Source organism: Diospyros lotus, chromosome 4 (genome assembly GCF_014633365.1).
Source record: "Diospyros lotus cultivar Yz01 chromosome 4, ASM1463336v1, whole genome shotgun sequence".
In the NCBI taxonomy this organism is placed as follows: Eukaryota; Viridiplantae; Streptophyta; class Magnoliopsida; order Ericales; family Ebenaceae; genus Diospyros; species Diospyros lotus.
The window spans coordinates 3,922,722-3,938,562 of NC_068341.1; the positions used below are offsets into that span (position 1 = coordinate 3,922,722).

Here is a 15,841-nt window from a genome sequence, read left to right on the forward strand (position 1 = left end):
AAAAAGAAAAAAAAAAGGGGCCCGGCCCACCGGGCCCGGCCCACTGGGCCCTGTGGGCTAAGGGCCCGGCCCGGCCCCCCTATAAGGGGGCCGTGGGGCCGGGCTGGCACGGGCCCTATTCATAGCAAAGTGGGCCGGGCTGGGCCCGGCCCGTTTAAAAAGCCCACGGGCCGATCCGGGCCGGGCCAGGCCGACCCTTTTGACAACTCTACTCATATAGTGCTTCGAAGACACTTGAACCGACGCTAGCATTTAACATCAGCATAAATGTCTATCATTTGAAGCAACCAAAATGACAAGGAACATTAAGATGGAGACTGTTTGGTTCCGTTTGAGCTCAAAATTCCGACTGACATTGGAGAGAATTAATAACGAAGAAACAAATTAATAAATAAAAAATAATTATTATTTAAATTTTTGTTATATAAAAATATATATGTCGAGACCCAACTCGATCGGACAACGATAGCGGCGTGCGAGGGCTTAGGAGTTTGTTTACTCACGAAATCTAAGTGCCTCTTAAGGTTCAAGTTTCAAACCCAAGTGAAAGAGAAGAGTATAAATAGATACTCTTACCTCTTTACACAATTAGCATGGGACATACACACTCACACTTAGACTCATACACTTGAATACACAAAAGTTTTGCTCTCTAAAATTTAACATCCTCCACAAAATGGGTAAATTTAATATAAGCTGATTGAATTTTAAAAATATAATTATTTACACACTAAATTTTAAATTGTTATTATTTATTCACTGAAATTTGCCTAAATTGTCAACCATCTATCACCTGTTATAATTAACAAACATTTACTAAACTTTAAATATATAACTATTTGCTCATTAAATTGTGCTTAACGTCAACCATCTATCACTCGTTATATCACCGTTTGATCATAAAAATAAAAAATGTCTACGTGGTTAACGAATTCGAAGTGGCCCAATCAAATCATTTTTTTTCAGCCAATTCAATAACACACACTCTTTCTCTCCCTTTCCCATGCTCCAGCAACGACAGTTCACGCGCGAGTAACGAGGTACCAGGCAGCAAGACGACAGTGGTGGTGAGAAGGTCTTATTTCTCTCTCTCTTTCTTCTCTATCCCATTTTCCTTGCTACAACAACGACAATTGGCATGCGAGGCGATGAGGCACCATGCAACAAGGCAGCAAGACGAGGTGAGGTGGTGGCAGCGAAAGGGTTAGTAAGAACCGCTGCTGATGAAAATAAAGATTTGATTGGGCCACTTTGGATTCCATTAGTCATGTGGACATTTTTCGTTTACAAGATCAGAATGTGATATAACGAGTGATGAATGGTTAGTATTGAAAAAAGTTTAGTGAACATATAGTAATAATTTAAAGTTCAGTGAGTTAATAGTTACATTTTTAAAATTTTATAAGTATTTGTTATTTTTTTTTAATTTTATTAGTCATGTGGGCATCTTTCGTTTACAAGATATAACGGATGATGGATGGTTGACATTAAATAAAATTTCGCAAGTAAATGATAATAATCTAAAATTTAACGAGTAAATAATTATATTTTAAAAATTTAGTGATATAGTAAATTTAACCACCCCCGGTGGGCGAACACACAAAGTACGACATATATGGTTAGCAGTTGAGAAACTTTCGGTCACACCCGATATGAAATCACTATCTGCTCTGTAAAATTACATCCTTCACAAAATTCGCACGACATTGAGGCATGTTCGTTCTGACAATGGAGTTTGATCGATTCATACTTAGTCATGAACGACATCAATAATTTCGAGTACATCTATTGTGTGTGTGTGTGTGTGTGTGTGTGAGAGAGAGAGAGAAATTTAGGATGACAGCTTTTTTTCTGAGACGTCAACCACACAGGACTGAGCCTCATTACCTTTGCATCAGAAAACGGACGCATTAAAGGCAAAGGGTATCACTGAATTTTGTTTTCTTATATATATTTATAGAACTTTGTTATTTGGATAGAATCTATTCAGACATAATTATTTTTTTTTGTCATTTCAATTATTGACGTTAGAATAATTATATCATTTAATATTTTATTTACCAACAATACCCTCTCCGGTCACAATTCAAAATTTCATTCTCCCTCTTCCTTGTTAAATTTAAATTTTAGTTTCCCACCTAATTTAATGAATTTTTAGAATTTCAAGAGTTACAATGACTTTAAATACGGATTGTTCTATTTTGTCTGAATTGATTGATGCATGAGATTACTAAAGATATCAGATAATAAAAATATCAATAATAAATCCCGCCCAAAAGTTCAGGCAGGCCTCAATTTATGGCGGACTGCATCTTAGATGCAACCCGTATCTAGGATGTAGCTCGCTAGTGCGGCTGCATCCCAGCGGGCTGCATGTTAGATGCAGTATGCAGTCTGCCAAATAGCGAATTGCATCTTAGTGCGGAGTGCATATTGCATCTTATATGCAGTCCGCCAGATGTAGTCCGTCTAGTGTGGGCGGACTTCAACACAGATAAAGTCCGTCTGTTCAGTTCGAGGTAAAGCGGTAATTTTAAGTTAAAGATATTTTTGTCATTTGATATCTTTAGTCATTCTGTGCCTCAACTAATTCAGGCAAAGTAAAATAATCCATGAATGAAATAAAATATAAGAAGAATGCAAAAAGAATACATTGATTACAACCAATAATGTGCTGCCACCTAAGTGTCATGATTGTCATTATTCATTTTCATAACTAATTTTTTTTTACTTTGGAAATGTGCTGCTTTAATATGTTGGGCAATAGTTTTAGGTGGGAATTTTAGAAAAGAAGTATATGAGTGAAGGCTTGGAATTTTTATAAGATTAAAATTATTTTTTTGTTTTATTTAATATAATTAAAATATTATAAAATAATATAAAACAAGTATTAAATGCCTTTCTATCCGGATAAATTCTATTCAAATAGATTTATTGATATTTATATATAATTAGAGATTAACTGTATTTTGACCCAATAAAAGAATTTAATTGATCCCTTTGAAAAAAATAAATAAATAAACTTTAATTGACCCACTAGAGTAATGAAAAAATTTTAATCGAATTTTACTTAATTAAAAATATTAATTTTGAAGCTAGTATATAATTTTTTTAAAATATGAAAACTCATGGTGAATAATTGTAATGGGATAATTGTGCACATAAATCTGTTTATTTATTTATTTTTTCAGATTATATATATTTTTATTTACATATAAATATATATTATAAATATTTTTAAATGACATATCAAGTCAATATGAACATATTTTTTTAAATTAATAAATAAAGTTATATTTAATTGAGATAATTTAGACTTATTTATTAAAATTAAAAAAATTAGGTAAAATTATAAATTCATAAAAAATAAATTATTTTCATAATTAACCCTAAATTTAAACGATCAAGTACAACTCTTAATCAAATTTAAAATTCTTAATTAACTAACCTTAGTCCGTATTTTTGGCTATAAAACCTGCAAGATTTGCTGGACATAATACACAGCCATGGCGTCCATCTTCGTTGCATTAAGCTCTTCTCTCATCTTACTAGTAGCCTTCCTCGTCTCAGCCCAACTCTCTCATTCTCACCCCTTAGACTCCCTCACTCCCGACGAAATCAAACAAGCTTCCGCCATAATCAAAAGTTCCAACGTCCTCTCCTCCAAAACCCTAGCTTTCCATCAAATCTCCTTGCACGAACCAAGCAAAGACGCCGTCCTATCATGGCTCGAGAACTCAAAGATCGAGCCGCTGCCGCCACGTGAAGCCTTCGCGATAGCTCGAGCGGACGCCGAAACGCACGAAATACTCGTCAGCTTGACGAACAAGACAATCTTGTCTCAGAGAATCTACACCGGCGCCGGCTTCCCGATCCTAACTGGGGACGAAATGAAAGCAGCCAACGCGCTGCCGCGGAAACACAAGCCCTTCCTCGACTCCATTAAGAGGAGAGGTGTTGAGATAGACGACGTGGCTTTCAGTACCTTTACAGCCGGCTGGTTCGGAGAGGAAGGGAAGAACAGGCGGACGATTAGGGTTTTGGCGTTTCACAGAGGCGGATCAATTAACATCCATGTTAGGCCGATTGAGGGGATAATTATAGTCGTTGATCTTGATAAGATGGAGATTGTTCATTATTCGGATGAAGGAGAGGTTGTGGTGCCGAAGGCCGAAGGGACGGAGTATCGAGGGTCGCGGCTGAAGCCGCCATTTGTAGCGTCAGTGAAGCCGATAACCATTGTTCAGCCCCATGGCCACAGCTTCCGAGTTTCAGGACAAGAGATAAGGTTTGTGAAAGACTTTGATCTTTCAAATAATTCTAACAATTGACTAAATAATTCAAAATATATATACCTTCCATCTATCATCGATAAAAAAAAAATTGTTTACTATTAAAAATATAATAATATAATAAATATACAAAATAATATGCTTTATTGACATAAGAGTAATGGTTACATACCTCCTTTTAAAATTATAAGCGACTTTCATTTCATTATTATATGTGTAATAAATGTACTCTATAGTACCTGACACTTAAATTATTATAAGGATAAACACTTTTTATTGAATTTTTTATTATAAACAAATGTTTTTATTTCACAACAACCAATAAAAATTATTAATTAAAATTAAAATGAGATGTGTAATATAATCACATCTTAATGTTGGATGAAAGGAGCCCATAATTAAATTTATTACAAAATGGGCGTTAACTCTTGCAAGTTCATTATGAATAAGAATTTGAAAGAATTAATTGGCTCATTTGCCTTACAACACAGCTGGGCAGACTGGAGTTTCCACCTCCGGCATGACGTCCGGGCGGGCATCGTCATCTCTCTGGCTTCAATTTTTGACATCAACAGAGGCCTGAGCCGGAGAGTCCTATACAAAGGGCATCTCTCCGAGCTCTTTGTGCCTTACATGGATCCTACAAACGAGTGGTACTACCGGACCTTCTTCGACGCCGGCGAATTCGGTTTCGGCTTGTCAGCTGTTTCACTCCAAAGAACTGTTGATTGCCCTCCAAACGCTGTCTTCATGGATGCTTACTACGCCGACCAAGATGGGAACCCAGTCCAAATCCCAGACGTTCTCTGTGTGTTTGAACGGTATGCCGGAGATGTTGCTTGGCGCCACACTGAAGTGGAAGCTTCAGAGAATGAGGTAATTTGCTTTTGAATAATCATGTTTCCGACGAATTTGGAGAGGCAACTGAATCAGCCGAGTTGATAAAAGAACAATTTCACATGAGATTTTTATGCTAGGCAAATACATAAATAATTAAGTCCAAACTTTGTTACGGTCATCATTTTACCAATCTTAGAATTCTTACATAGTTTCTTTATATATATATATATATATATATATAAAGACCATCTTAGTGTAGTAATATATATATATATATATAAAGAGTTTTGATTTCTTAAATAATGTTGTTTAGTATAATTAATTTATACTAAATAACATTAATGTAACAATTCAAATATAATTATTATTTGAGCTTAATTTATAGTAAGTAACATTCTTTGGTCGTAGATTAAAACTCTCTCTTTCTATATATAAATATATTAAAATTTTTGGGTATATAAATATAACTTTTATATATACAAGAATTTTGTATATATAAAATTAATATTAATTGTGGTTTGTTGATAGTTTTCAATGTTTAATTTGATATTTACAGACATATGTAGAGGTTAGACCAGAGGTGAGCTTAGTTGTCCGAATGATTACAACTGTTGGTAACTACGACAACATTGTAGATTGGGAGCTGAAGCGAAGCGGCTCTATCAAAGTTCAGGTATATGCAAATGCGACAGTACTCTTTAATAATGTACCTTAACCCTTGTCAGTAATTAATAAAAGTTACTATTATAATAATAATTTTCGCTACTAACTGCAAAATCTCCATTTGATTTGTAGGTGGCCCTAAGCGGCATGTTAGAAGGCAAAGCAACGTCCTACACCCACACAGATCAAATCGAGGAGGACATCTACGGAACCCTAGTTGCAGAAAACACCATAGCTCCAAACCATGACCATTTCCTAGCATTCTATCTCGACCTCGACATCGACGGCAGACAGAATTCTTTCGTAAAACACAAGATAACCAAGAAAAGAACAGATGGAAGCACCCCAAGGAAGAGCTACTGGACGGCGGTTAAAGAGGTGGCCAAGACTGAAATGGCTGCAAGGGTGAACTTAAACCAGCCAGCTGATCTAGTTATAGTCAACCCTCAAAAGAAAACAAAAGTGGGAAACCTAGCCGGATACAGGCTGATTCCGGGGTCTCCGGCTTCTTCTCTGCTATCCGACGACGATTATCCACAGATCAGAGCTGCATTCACCAACTACCAAGTTTGGGTCACCCCCTATAACCAGTCAGAACAGTGGGCCGGCGGGTTATATGCTGAGCACAGCCATGGGGATGACACATTATACCTATGGAGTAATAGGTACGTACGTTATTTTGTTAAGATAAATTTGGTGCGGGCGACCCTTGTAAAGCCGAGAATGTAAAATTAACGCCCTAATTTGATTTGTGTGCTTTTGGATATTTTGTAGGGATAGGGATATTGAGAACAAGGACATAGTGTTGTGGCATGTGTTGGGACTTCACCACATTCCCTCCCAGGAAGACTATCCGGTGATGCCAACGATCTCTGTTGGGTTCGAGCTTCGGCCTACGAATTTCTTCGACAACAATGCCATCCTCAAGATGAAGCCTGAGGGCCCAGTGATCCTTAACTGCACCAGCATCACTACTCCCTAGCTACAATTAATTAATAATTAAGAGTATATCAATATTAAGTTAAAGTATCCATCTCTATCATCACGTCTACGAAAATAAGGGCCATCTTCCGGCGCCTTGCTTCAATTAATGTCATAATAAAGAACGTACATTTGTACTTGAATGCTCATGAATTATTTGATAACAAAAAGGTCTTCTCTTTTTTGTTTTGTTTTAATAATTTTGTTAGGCATTAATGTATTTAATGTATTTTACTAAGAGGGTTTATAAACATGGCATAAAGCCACCCCAAACAAGAAGATGCATGCACCGAGGTTAGGTTCCGACCGTGGATGCAGAAAGGGCAGCCCCAACAAATTAATTAGAAACCCCGTGGAAGAACAAAGAAAGTTACCTTGCAACAAGAAAACAAAGCAGTAACCTAAAACCAAAGTGCCAAAAGTTTATTTTTACCATTAATTTTTTACGGGTATTTTTAATTTTAAATTTTTTATTTTTAATTTTAAATTTTTCGTAGTTTCAAAACTACAGGTGAACTATGTAAAATCATTAATTTAAACATCTGAATAACAAGTGATACATTCGTGCATTGACGTACGTGATAGTTTTGTTGCGTCTACTCCACACACACACTCTCTCTCTAATGTCTCCTTAATTCTTTTCTTTTTTTGACAACATCTCCTTACCTCCATCTCTTTTTCTAGTGTTTCCTCAACTCGCTCTCTCTTTCTAGCTACATTTCCTCTAGAGTCTCCTCTCTCTTTCTCTAGCGTCTCATTAGCTCTATCTCTCTTCTGCTGCATCATCTCATGATACAACAACATCTCCAATCTTCTCCTTTTTATCTAGCTACATTTTCTTAGCTTCCTCTCTTTCTTTAGTGTCTCCTCAAATCCCTCTCTCTCTTTGTCGTTGTTTGATTCTAAGGACGATAAAGAAGATAATTCTTCACACTCAACCATGTGTAGTCTGAGCAGTTCTGACTTTGACCTTCTCTTTCTTCCTTTTCCTTAGCTATTTTAGGTTTGCAAGCTATACTTTGTAGGTTTGCCAAATAGAAAAAGAGAAAAAGGATATGCAGCTTGTAAAGGCTATGGCTAGCTACTCTTTTTTAATGAAATTTTATTTAGCATAAAAATAAATAAAAAAAAAGAAAAAGAATGAAGTGCCAAAACACAAATAACAACAAATGAAGGACTCTGCCCTATGAGCCCAATAGCAAAAACATGATAAGCCCCAAAGTAGAGATTTTCATCCACCTTGTGCTTGTTTCCAATTTAGAACAATTTAGCATTGTATGTGTAGTAAGAAATATTTTGACAAATAATTTTTATAAATTGCCGTGTTAAATATAAATTTATATTATTATTTTTTAATAACATTATTATAAATTTGTATATGTCACATTAATTTATAAAAATTATTTATCAAACTTATTTATAAATATAGCATTTCCTGTCTCAAATATTTAATGACATCTTTCATACCTAATAAGGAAAGCACAAGTCATATATATATATATATATATCATGTTAGTTACAAAATATATAATGGGCCTTACCAAATAAATTGGATAGCCACAAACAAGTGGTCCATTGTTAGATCCGTGAGTCATCGATTAAAGTAGGTAATAGTGCTGCGATGGTCCATATGACCTGTGGTCCAAAACCTGATAATTTCATTTCATATATGGGCCTCCTACAATGTACAGTAACAATCCACAATCAAATAAACCACGTACTCCTCCTTTTTTTTTTTTTTTTGAGGTTAAGGATGCTCTCCACATATTCCCAAAAAATGGTAGCTTCAAAAAAAAAAAAAAAGACCTTGGCCTAGTACACTAAACCCACAAAAACAAAGAAAAAAGGGTCGTGTTACAATACCCGAACAGTTGACGCACGGAATGACTGAACAGAATGAAACCCGCTTGGTCAAGATTCGGCGGACTTCATCTAAGATAAATTTTGCCAAGCACACTGTTATTAAAATTAAAATAAAAAATAATTAAAATTATAATATAAAAATTAACTTAAATTAAAATTAAAATTATTATATAAAATATAATCAAATTGAAGTCCGTAGCTCTGCCCGCATAGCTGCGGACGGACTTCATCTAAGTTGAAGTCCGCCCGTTGCTATGCAGGTGGATTTCATCCGTCCAACAGTCTGCCCGACTTTTATTTAGAGCAACAGTTTTAAGGTGAGGATATTTTTGTCTTTTAATACCTTTAGTCATTCCATACGTCAACCAATTCGGACAAAGTAGCATTATTCCAGAAAAAAATGACGTTGACATAACATATATACTCAGAGTAGTGTCAGCATTATTATGTTATAAAAGTAGTAATTAATAATTGAACGTGACGTGTTTAATAAAATTAAAAATAAATAATAATTAAACATGAACATGATTAGGGATGACAATTGTAACCGAAACTGTGAGGAATCAAATCGAAATCGAATTGATCAATGTTGTTAAAAATCGTTTGACTAGGTAATGATTTGGTTTGGAGAAAAATCAAATACTGCTTTAATGGGTATGGTTTAGTTATGATTTTCACTAAATCTAAACCGAAACCGACCCGAATATATGAGTAATCAAATTGAACCGAACCGAATATAAATATATATAATATATTATTTCAAGTCTCTCAACCCAATCCCAAGTTCCCAACAACCCCCTCTCCCAAAAAATAAAAATAAAAAATTTCACAAGCCCAACCCAATCCTCCTCTCCCCAACAGCCAAACTCCCCTCACCCTTTTTCTTTTCTTTCCTAGAATCCAAATTCTGTTAAAATCTCTCTCTCTCTCTTGTTCATTCTCTTTCAAAGCAATTTTGTGAATCATAGATTTTGTCAAATCTAACCATTTGATTTTGAATTCGACCATATTTTTATCATGAAAACAGTCTTGATCTACAAGAAGATTAGTTTTTTAATTTTATCAACCTTATTTTCAGCATAGCATTTTTGCTGCCAACCATAGTGTTTTTGGTGCTAGAAATGCCTTTATTCTCTTGTCCTAGCTTTCGGTAAGAGATCGGTTCGGGGCAACCGTTACACTCATTGTTAAAGCTCTAGCTCGGCTTCAAAATCAAAATCCTGTTTATCGTTGTGTGTCCCATATTCTTGCCCTCCAACAATAGATTAGTGATCTGCAAACTTATTTAGTTTTATTGCAGAAATTTACAAACTATTATGCATATTCTCAATCTGTTCCAAATTGGTTTTATCCACAACTTAATCCAAATCCTATTCCAAAACCTGATTTGAGTTTTGCCGATATTTTGGACCCATCACACATGGATCATTACTCGTGGATAATCCAAACACAATCAGGAGCTCTGAATATCCCATCATCCTCGAAAATGCCTCACTTCCTAGTTTCCCAGAGACTATTTCTCTACCTTACCCTGTCGATACTAGCAGTAGCTAGTGGCCACTCCGAGACAATGTCAATGAGTTTGGACTCGTCGTCGGTAATCATCATCGACACTAAGTATCGGCAATATTTCAAACTATCAGTTTCTATGATTTGACTTTTTTTTTTTTTTTTTGTATTACCTCATGATTTGATCTCTTGTAAATGTATTGAACATATAGAATGAATATTATATTTTTGGTACTTTAATATCTATGATCTATATCCATTGTAACTTTATTAGAGTTTGTATTTGTTTGTTATGGAGTTATCAAAAAATTTTATAAATTCTATTTGCAAGAGTTTCTTTTTATTTGTTGGTGTAGATCAAACTAAAAAAATTATGGTTAAAATCGAAACCGAATAATTTGGTTATGGTTTTTAATTTTTAAAATCAATGGGGTAACGATTTGATTTTGGTTTTAGTATTTTAAGTTTGGTTTGATTATGGTTTTGGTAAAAACCAAAACTAAATCAAACCATTGCCAACCCTAAACATGATGTGTTTATTAAAGTAAAATAGCTACCACACTCTACCTTATCATTCGTATTTTGATAATGTTTGATTTCCATATCATACTGTATAATTATTCTTGTTTCTTCTCAATAAAACCAATTATTATTTATTATAACATAAGTAACATTAAATGTTTAAGGATATATTAGAATTATTTTAGATTGTTGATGGGGTAAAAACTAAATTTTACCACTAATCAGATAATAATATTTTATGTTTTAAAAATCAAATAACATTCATTATTAATACTAACAGTCCTTACCACTTTTATCTTATTTATTATTTAGAAAATAAGGGAGAAACTCAATGTTTTTAGAATAAGGCAAGTCATCAAATCAGGAAAGAGAGCGATTCACAATTCAATGATTGGATTGGAGTTGAATTGTGGTGGAATTGTTTTTAACTTTATAGTAAATAAATAAATTCATAAAATGTATATTATATTACTATATTATATAGGTACATACTTAAGAGATGAATGGCAACTAAAGATGGATAAAGAAAAAAAAAATATAAGATCGATAATTAGAGATGAACGAAAAAGAAGAAAGTGGAAAATGAAAAAAAAGAAGGGAAGGTTGAAAAAAAAGAACGATAAAAAATTGGTGAGTAAGAAGAAAAAAAAGGAAGATTAAAAAAAAAAAAGAACAATGAAAAATAAAATAGCAAGAAGAAGAAATGAAGTTCGAGAAGAAGAAGACACGTGGAAGATTGAAGAGAAAGAAAAAGAGGAGAACGACGACCGTCAAAAAAATTTAGATTAGTAAATTATCAGAGGAGGTCGATAATGTTAGAGTTTTTTAAAAAAAGTAATATTTTGATCTATTTATCATTTTGAGCAATTGTTAATCGTTGAAAGTAATTTATATAACCATAGGTTTAACTAATGACTTAATTGATTTCTAAAAATTATTCTTTTTTTTATTCAAATCGAACCAATTTTCTCCCTAGCTCATGGTTGAACTAACCCAAACAACCATCTAGTCCAATTCTAAAGGATTGACAAAAGCTCTCCCTATGTTTGTGAAGAAGGAACCGAAGAAGCATTCCAAAGATATTTTTGTGGGTTCTAATTTCTTTTTTATGATAATTAATTTTTTAATAAAAAATAAACCTTATCTTTTACACAAAGAAGCACTGTCATGAATGCTTCGTGTTTCACGTGGGTGGAAAACAATTTCCCAAATTCGATAGCAACAACACAACACATGCCAAAACGCGTGACTCGTGTTTCATGTTTCTACGTACGTACTTTCATAAGCATCGAATATTCCATCTTTCTTTCTACTAATTATTACCACATTAAAACAAAGTTCTGTTATGTCTATGAGCGGCTCAACTCAACACACTTAATCCTTCCTAATTAAACTGTATTTAATGTTAAAAATTGTTCAGACGAGACAACTCTTGACCGCTTTTCAAAATAATAAACAGAGTAGAGTAGCAAACATTCACAAAGACTTCAATAACTCAAGCATGCAAATAAGCAAAAGAGCAGTAATAAAGCATATACTAAAAGCAAACGATTTTTACTGTAGTTCACCTGCTAATGAGGGTTACGTTTATATTGAGATTCGACAAAGAGAGCTCACTAGATTATTTGAAAAAAATTCTATAGCAATCTCAATATACACAGATTCACTCTTTAATCTCACTGTACTAACCAACCCTCGAATCAAATTGGCCTCATAACCGCATAACTACAAGTTAGAGGCACAAACCCTAGAAAGAAAAAAAACATTTGTATAAACTATACAAAGAGAAAGTAAACACAAAGAATGAATCGAAAAACCTTAATTGAGGTAATGAGATCAGAGACTGTGCGCTGAAGATCTCAAAACAATTGTAGACGATATAAAGGGGACTGTAGCGATGTGGATTGCATTGTATAAAGGCAACATCGACGATTAGGGAAGAGTCAAGCTAAAAGGCAAGAGAAAGCACGCCATGTAAAATGACAAGGGAGGTTGCCATTTTGACCATCCACTCAAGGACCTAAAACACTGCGTTTTGGACAACCATGAGGGTTGTCAAAAGACCATCCTGTCGCTCGAATAAACGCTATCATTTGAAGCTTCACATAAATACAACAAAAATAATCATTTAAATGCTAAAAATAAACACAATAAATACATATTGTGTAAAAATAAAATACATTTATTACAAATTAATTGTATTTTATAAGATAATAATTAATCGAATCACAACCAAACTTCTTCCTAGTGTTATTAAATCACTTGTCAAAGCATATGATTAATATACTTTATTTTTAGACAAAGCATAATAAATATATATTTTAGTATTTAGAAATTTTTATTGATTGATAATAAATATATTACTTCTTTAAAAAATGTTATTAATCAATAAAATATTTAAATACTAAAAATAAAATACATTAAACACACCGTAATTTGAAAACACAATATTACTTACCGGAATATTCAAGACTAAACCATATGTAACCAATTATTTTATTAATTAAATTAATTTATTAAGCTCGGGTTCGGCTGTCGGCCCATTTATGCCAGAATGGCCCAATAAGTTGTACAGAGGCCTTTTCTGTGATTGCAATAAAAAATTAAATCTATTTGGATGTTGGATTCATACGACCGACAAAGGGCTTAAATTAAAAAATTTGTCGGGAAATCGACAACATTAAATTTGGTACAAAGTTGATTAATTAATTGGATGTTTCATTAATAATTAGTGCATGCCAACAGCAATAATAATGTCATAAACAAATACAAAACAAGCATATCATCTCTTAAATACTCCCCCCCCCCCCCCCCCGCGGTGCCTTTATCACTTAGATGTGTCCACAAATCAAATTTTAAATTCTTAAGAATGTTAGGTTAGAAATCTACATGAAAATTCTTAAGAATGTTAGGTTAGAAATCTACATTTTCATGTTTAGTATAATTTTTTTAAAACAGAATTCTGAAAAAATAGCATTTTCAAAATTTATTTTTAATTAACTTTTTCACAAAAATATTTCTGTAAAGGATTGAGAATTCTAAATTTCTATAAATTTGAGAAAATTTTTAACAAATAAAAAGACTAAAACATTTCTTATCCTTTTATAATCTCATAGTCCTTTCACGATTATCTTTATTATAACTTCCTTCTTATAAAGATATATATATATATATAATAATATTTTTTAACTTCTTAAAAAATTGTGAGTTCCAATATTTTATATACTAGAAGGAATTTATTATTTTTAAATAAAAAATTAAATAAAGATAATTTTAAAAAAATAATATAAATTCCCGAGAATGTTGCATTTAAACCAAACATAAAAATATAAAATTCTCAAAAAAGAATATTCAACATTCCTAATAATGTTTTAAACTAACCAAACTTACATAAATTTTAGAAATAAAATATTTCCAAGAATATTATTAGGAATCATGAATTCCAAGAATTTAAAAACTTATTCTGTAGCAAAGATCCAATTAGTGTAATGTTTCCGTAAAGCTAATGCCCCCATTATCCATTAATTATTCTTTTCCTTTTAAGATCATTCTTTTACTTTATTATAAAAAAAATAGATTCTTATTCTACTTTGATAGTGTTTATTAAAATAAATAAGATAAATTTATATTGAAATAAGATTTGAATATTTTTCTACCTAAAATATAGAATAATCAAAATAAGGATAAGAAATATTATAATATTTTTATTAAATTTTTTGAAAATTATTAAGAAATATATGAGTTATTTTTTATTTATTTATAAGGTTTAAAATAAATTTATTTGAAAGAAAGACATAAATTTATTTAGATAACTTCAAATAAGAAGTCACGTGAACTTTTTTTTTTAGTGTTACCAAGTAAATTTAATAAATATAATAAAAATTATTTTTATTATATTTTTAAAATATTTTTTATATTTATTTTTTTAATTTAGATATTAATTAACAAACATTATCTTGGTGAACATTTTTCAATCCGTGAATTATTACTATATTGATGACACGAATGAGTAATTTTTAGGGGGAGGAGACAGCATAATGTTTTGGAAATTAATATATATAATAATTAAGCCAATTACAGTCTGCCCCAAAAGCATATATAATTATTAATTTTCAAGGGTGATGGCTGATGGGTACTGAGTACTGTAGAGAAGGGCAGAGCAAGCAAAGCAATCAGAGATATAATAATAGTTGTTCCCACAACATGCAAGACGTGGGTGACGGTGAATCCATCCATCCATCCATCATGTATGATCGTCCATCATTTTTTGATATTTTCTTGGCCAAATTTATCGTCCATATCATTGTTTATGTATTTTTATATTTTTGCGCGTGCAGTTATTTAAATTTTTAATTATTTTGATTTCACATTCTAATTATATATTTTAAAGTCAATTACAAACGTCAATTAGAACATGTAATACACATGTATTTACAAATTACCCTTCACACACGTGCGAACAATCACTATCTTTGTCATAGATTCTTTCTTTAGTGGTTGGCAATAAGGTAGGGGAGGTGATTGGTGACAAGTACAAAAAGTGTACATGTGACAAAGATGATGGCTAGCATGAGGCTGGGTGGGCAATGTGGTAAGACAAGAAGCAGTCGTCAACAAGGTAGAGGAGGTGGTCGACAAAAATACAGAAGATTGAGGAAAAAGTCTAACTAGGCTGATAGTTATGTTAGAAGGTGCAGAGATTGTCATCAATCGGGGAATGTGAAAGACAAAGAAGCGGAGACGTCGACGGTGCATCTTCCCCAATCGATGGCCTATGCACCTTTCGCCACTATCAACACCTTCGCCTTTCTCTATCGTCAACAATGGCCTCTGTTCCTTACAACATTGTCGACGTCTTTGCCTCTTTACACTTTTTGTCTTTCTCGATTGATGATAGCCTCCATATCTTTCACCGTGGTCATCAAAATTGCACAATTTCCTCCATTCTTTATACTTGTCATTGGCCATCTCTTTGGCCTCATTGTTAGTTGCCTCTTATCTTGCCATGCTGCCTATCGAGCCACCATCTCTACCACACATTCTTTTTCATTCTCTATATTTGTTGTTAGACTTCTCCCCTATCTTGTTGCTAGTTATTAAAGGAAAAAGCTTTGACGGAGATTGTGGTTGTTTACACACTTATGAGAGATAATTTAAACATTTCAGCATGT

The 15,841-nt window shown here is 33.0% G+C and overlaps 1 protein-coding gene across 1 annotated transcript; it reads left to right on the plus strand.

The window, feature by feature from the left end:
* The first annotated feature begins 3,506 nt into the window (after positions 1–3,506).
* LOC127799030 (amine oxidase [copper-containing] alpha 2, peroxisomal-like) lies at positions 3,507–6,944 on the plus strand. Its single transcript, XM_052332723.1, has 5 exons — positions 3,507–4,288; positions 4,784–5,168; positions 5,689–5,805; positions 5,928–6,460; positions 6,570–6,944. The coding sequence occupies exons 1-5, from the start codon at positions 3,507–3,509 to the stop codon at positions 6,775–6,777; spliced, it is 2,025 nt and encodes a 674-aa protein (XP_052188683.1). The 3' UTR covers positions 6,778–6,944.
* Positions 6,945–15,841: the final 8,897 nt, after the last annotated feature.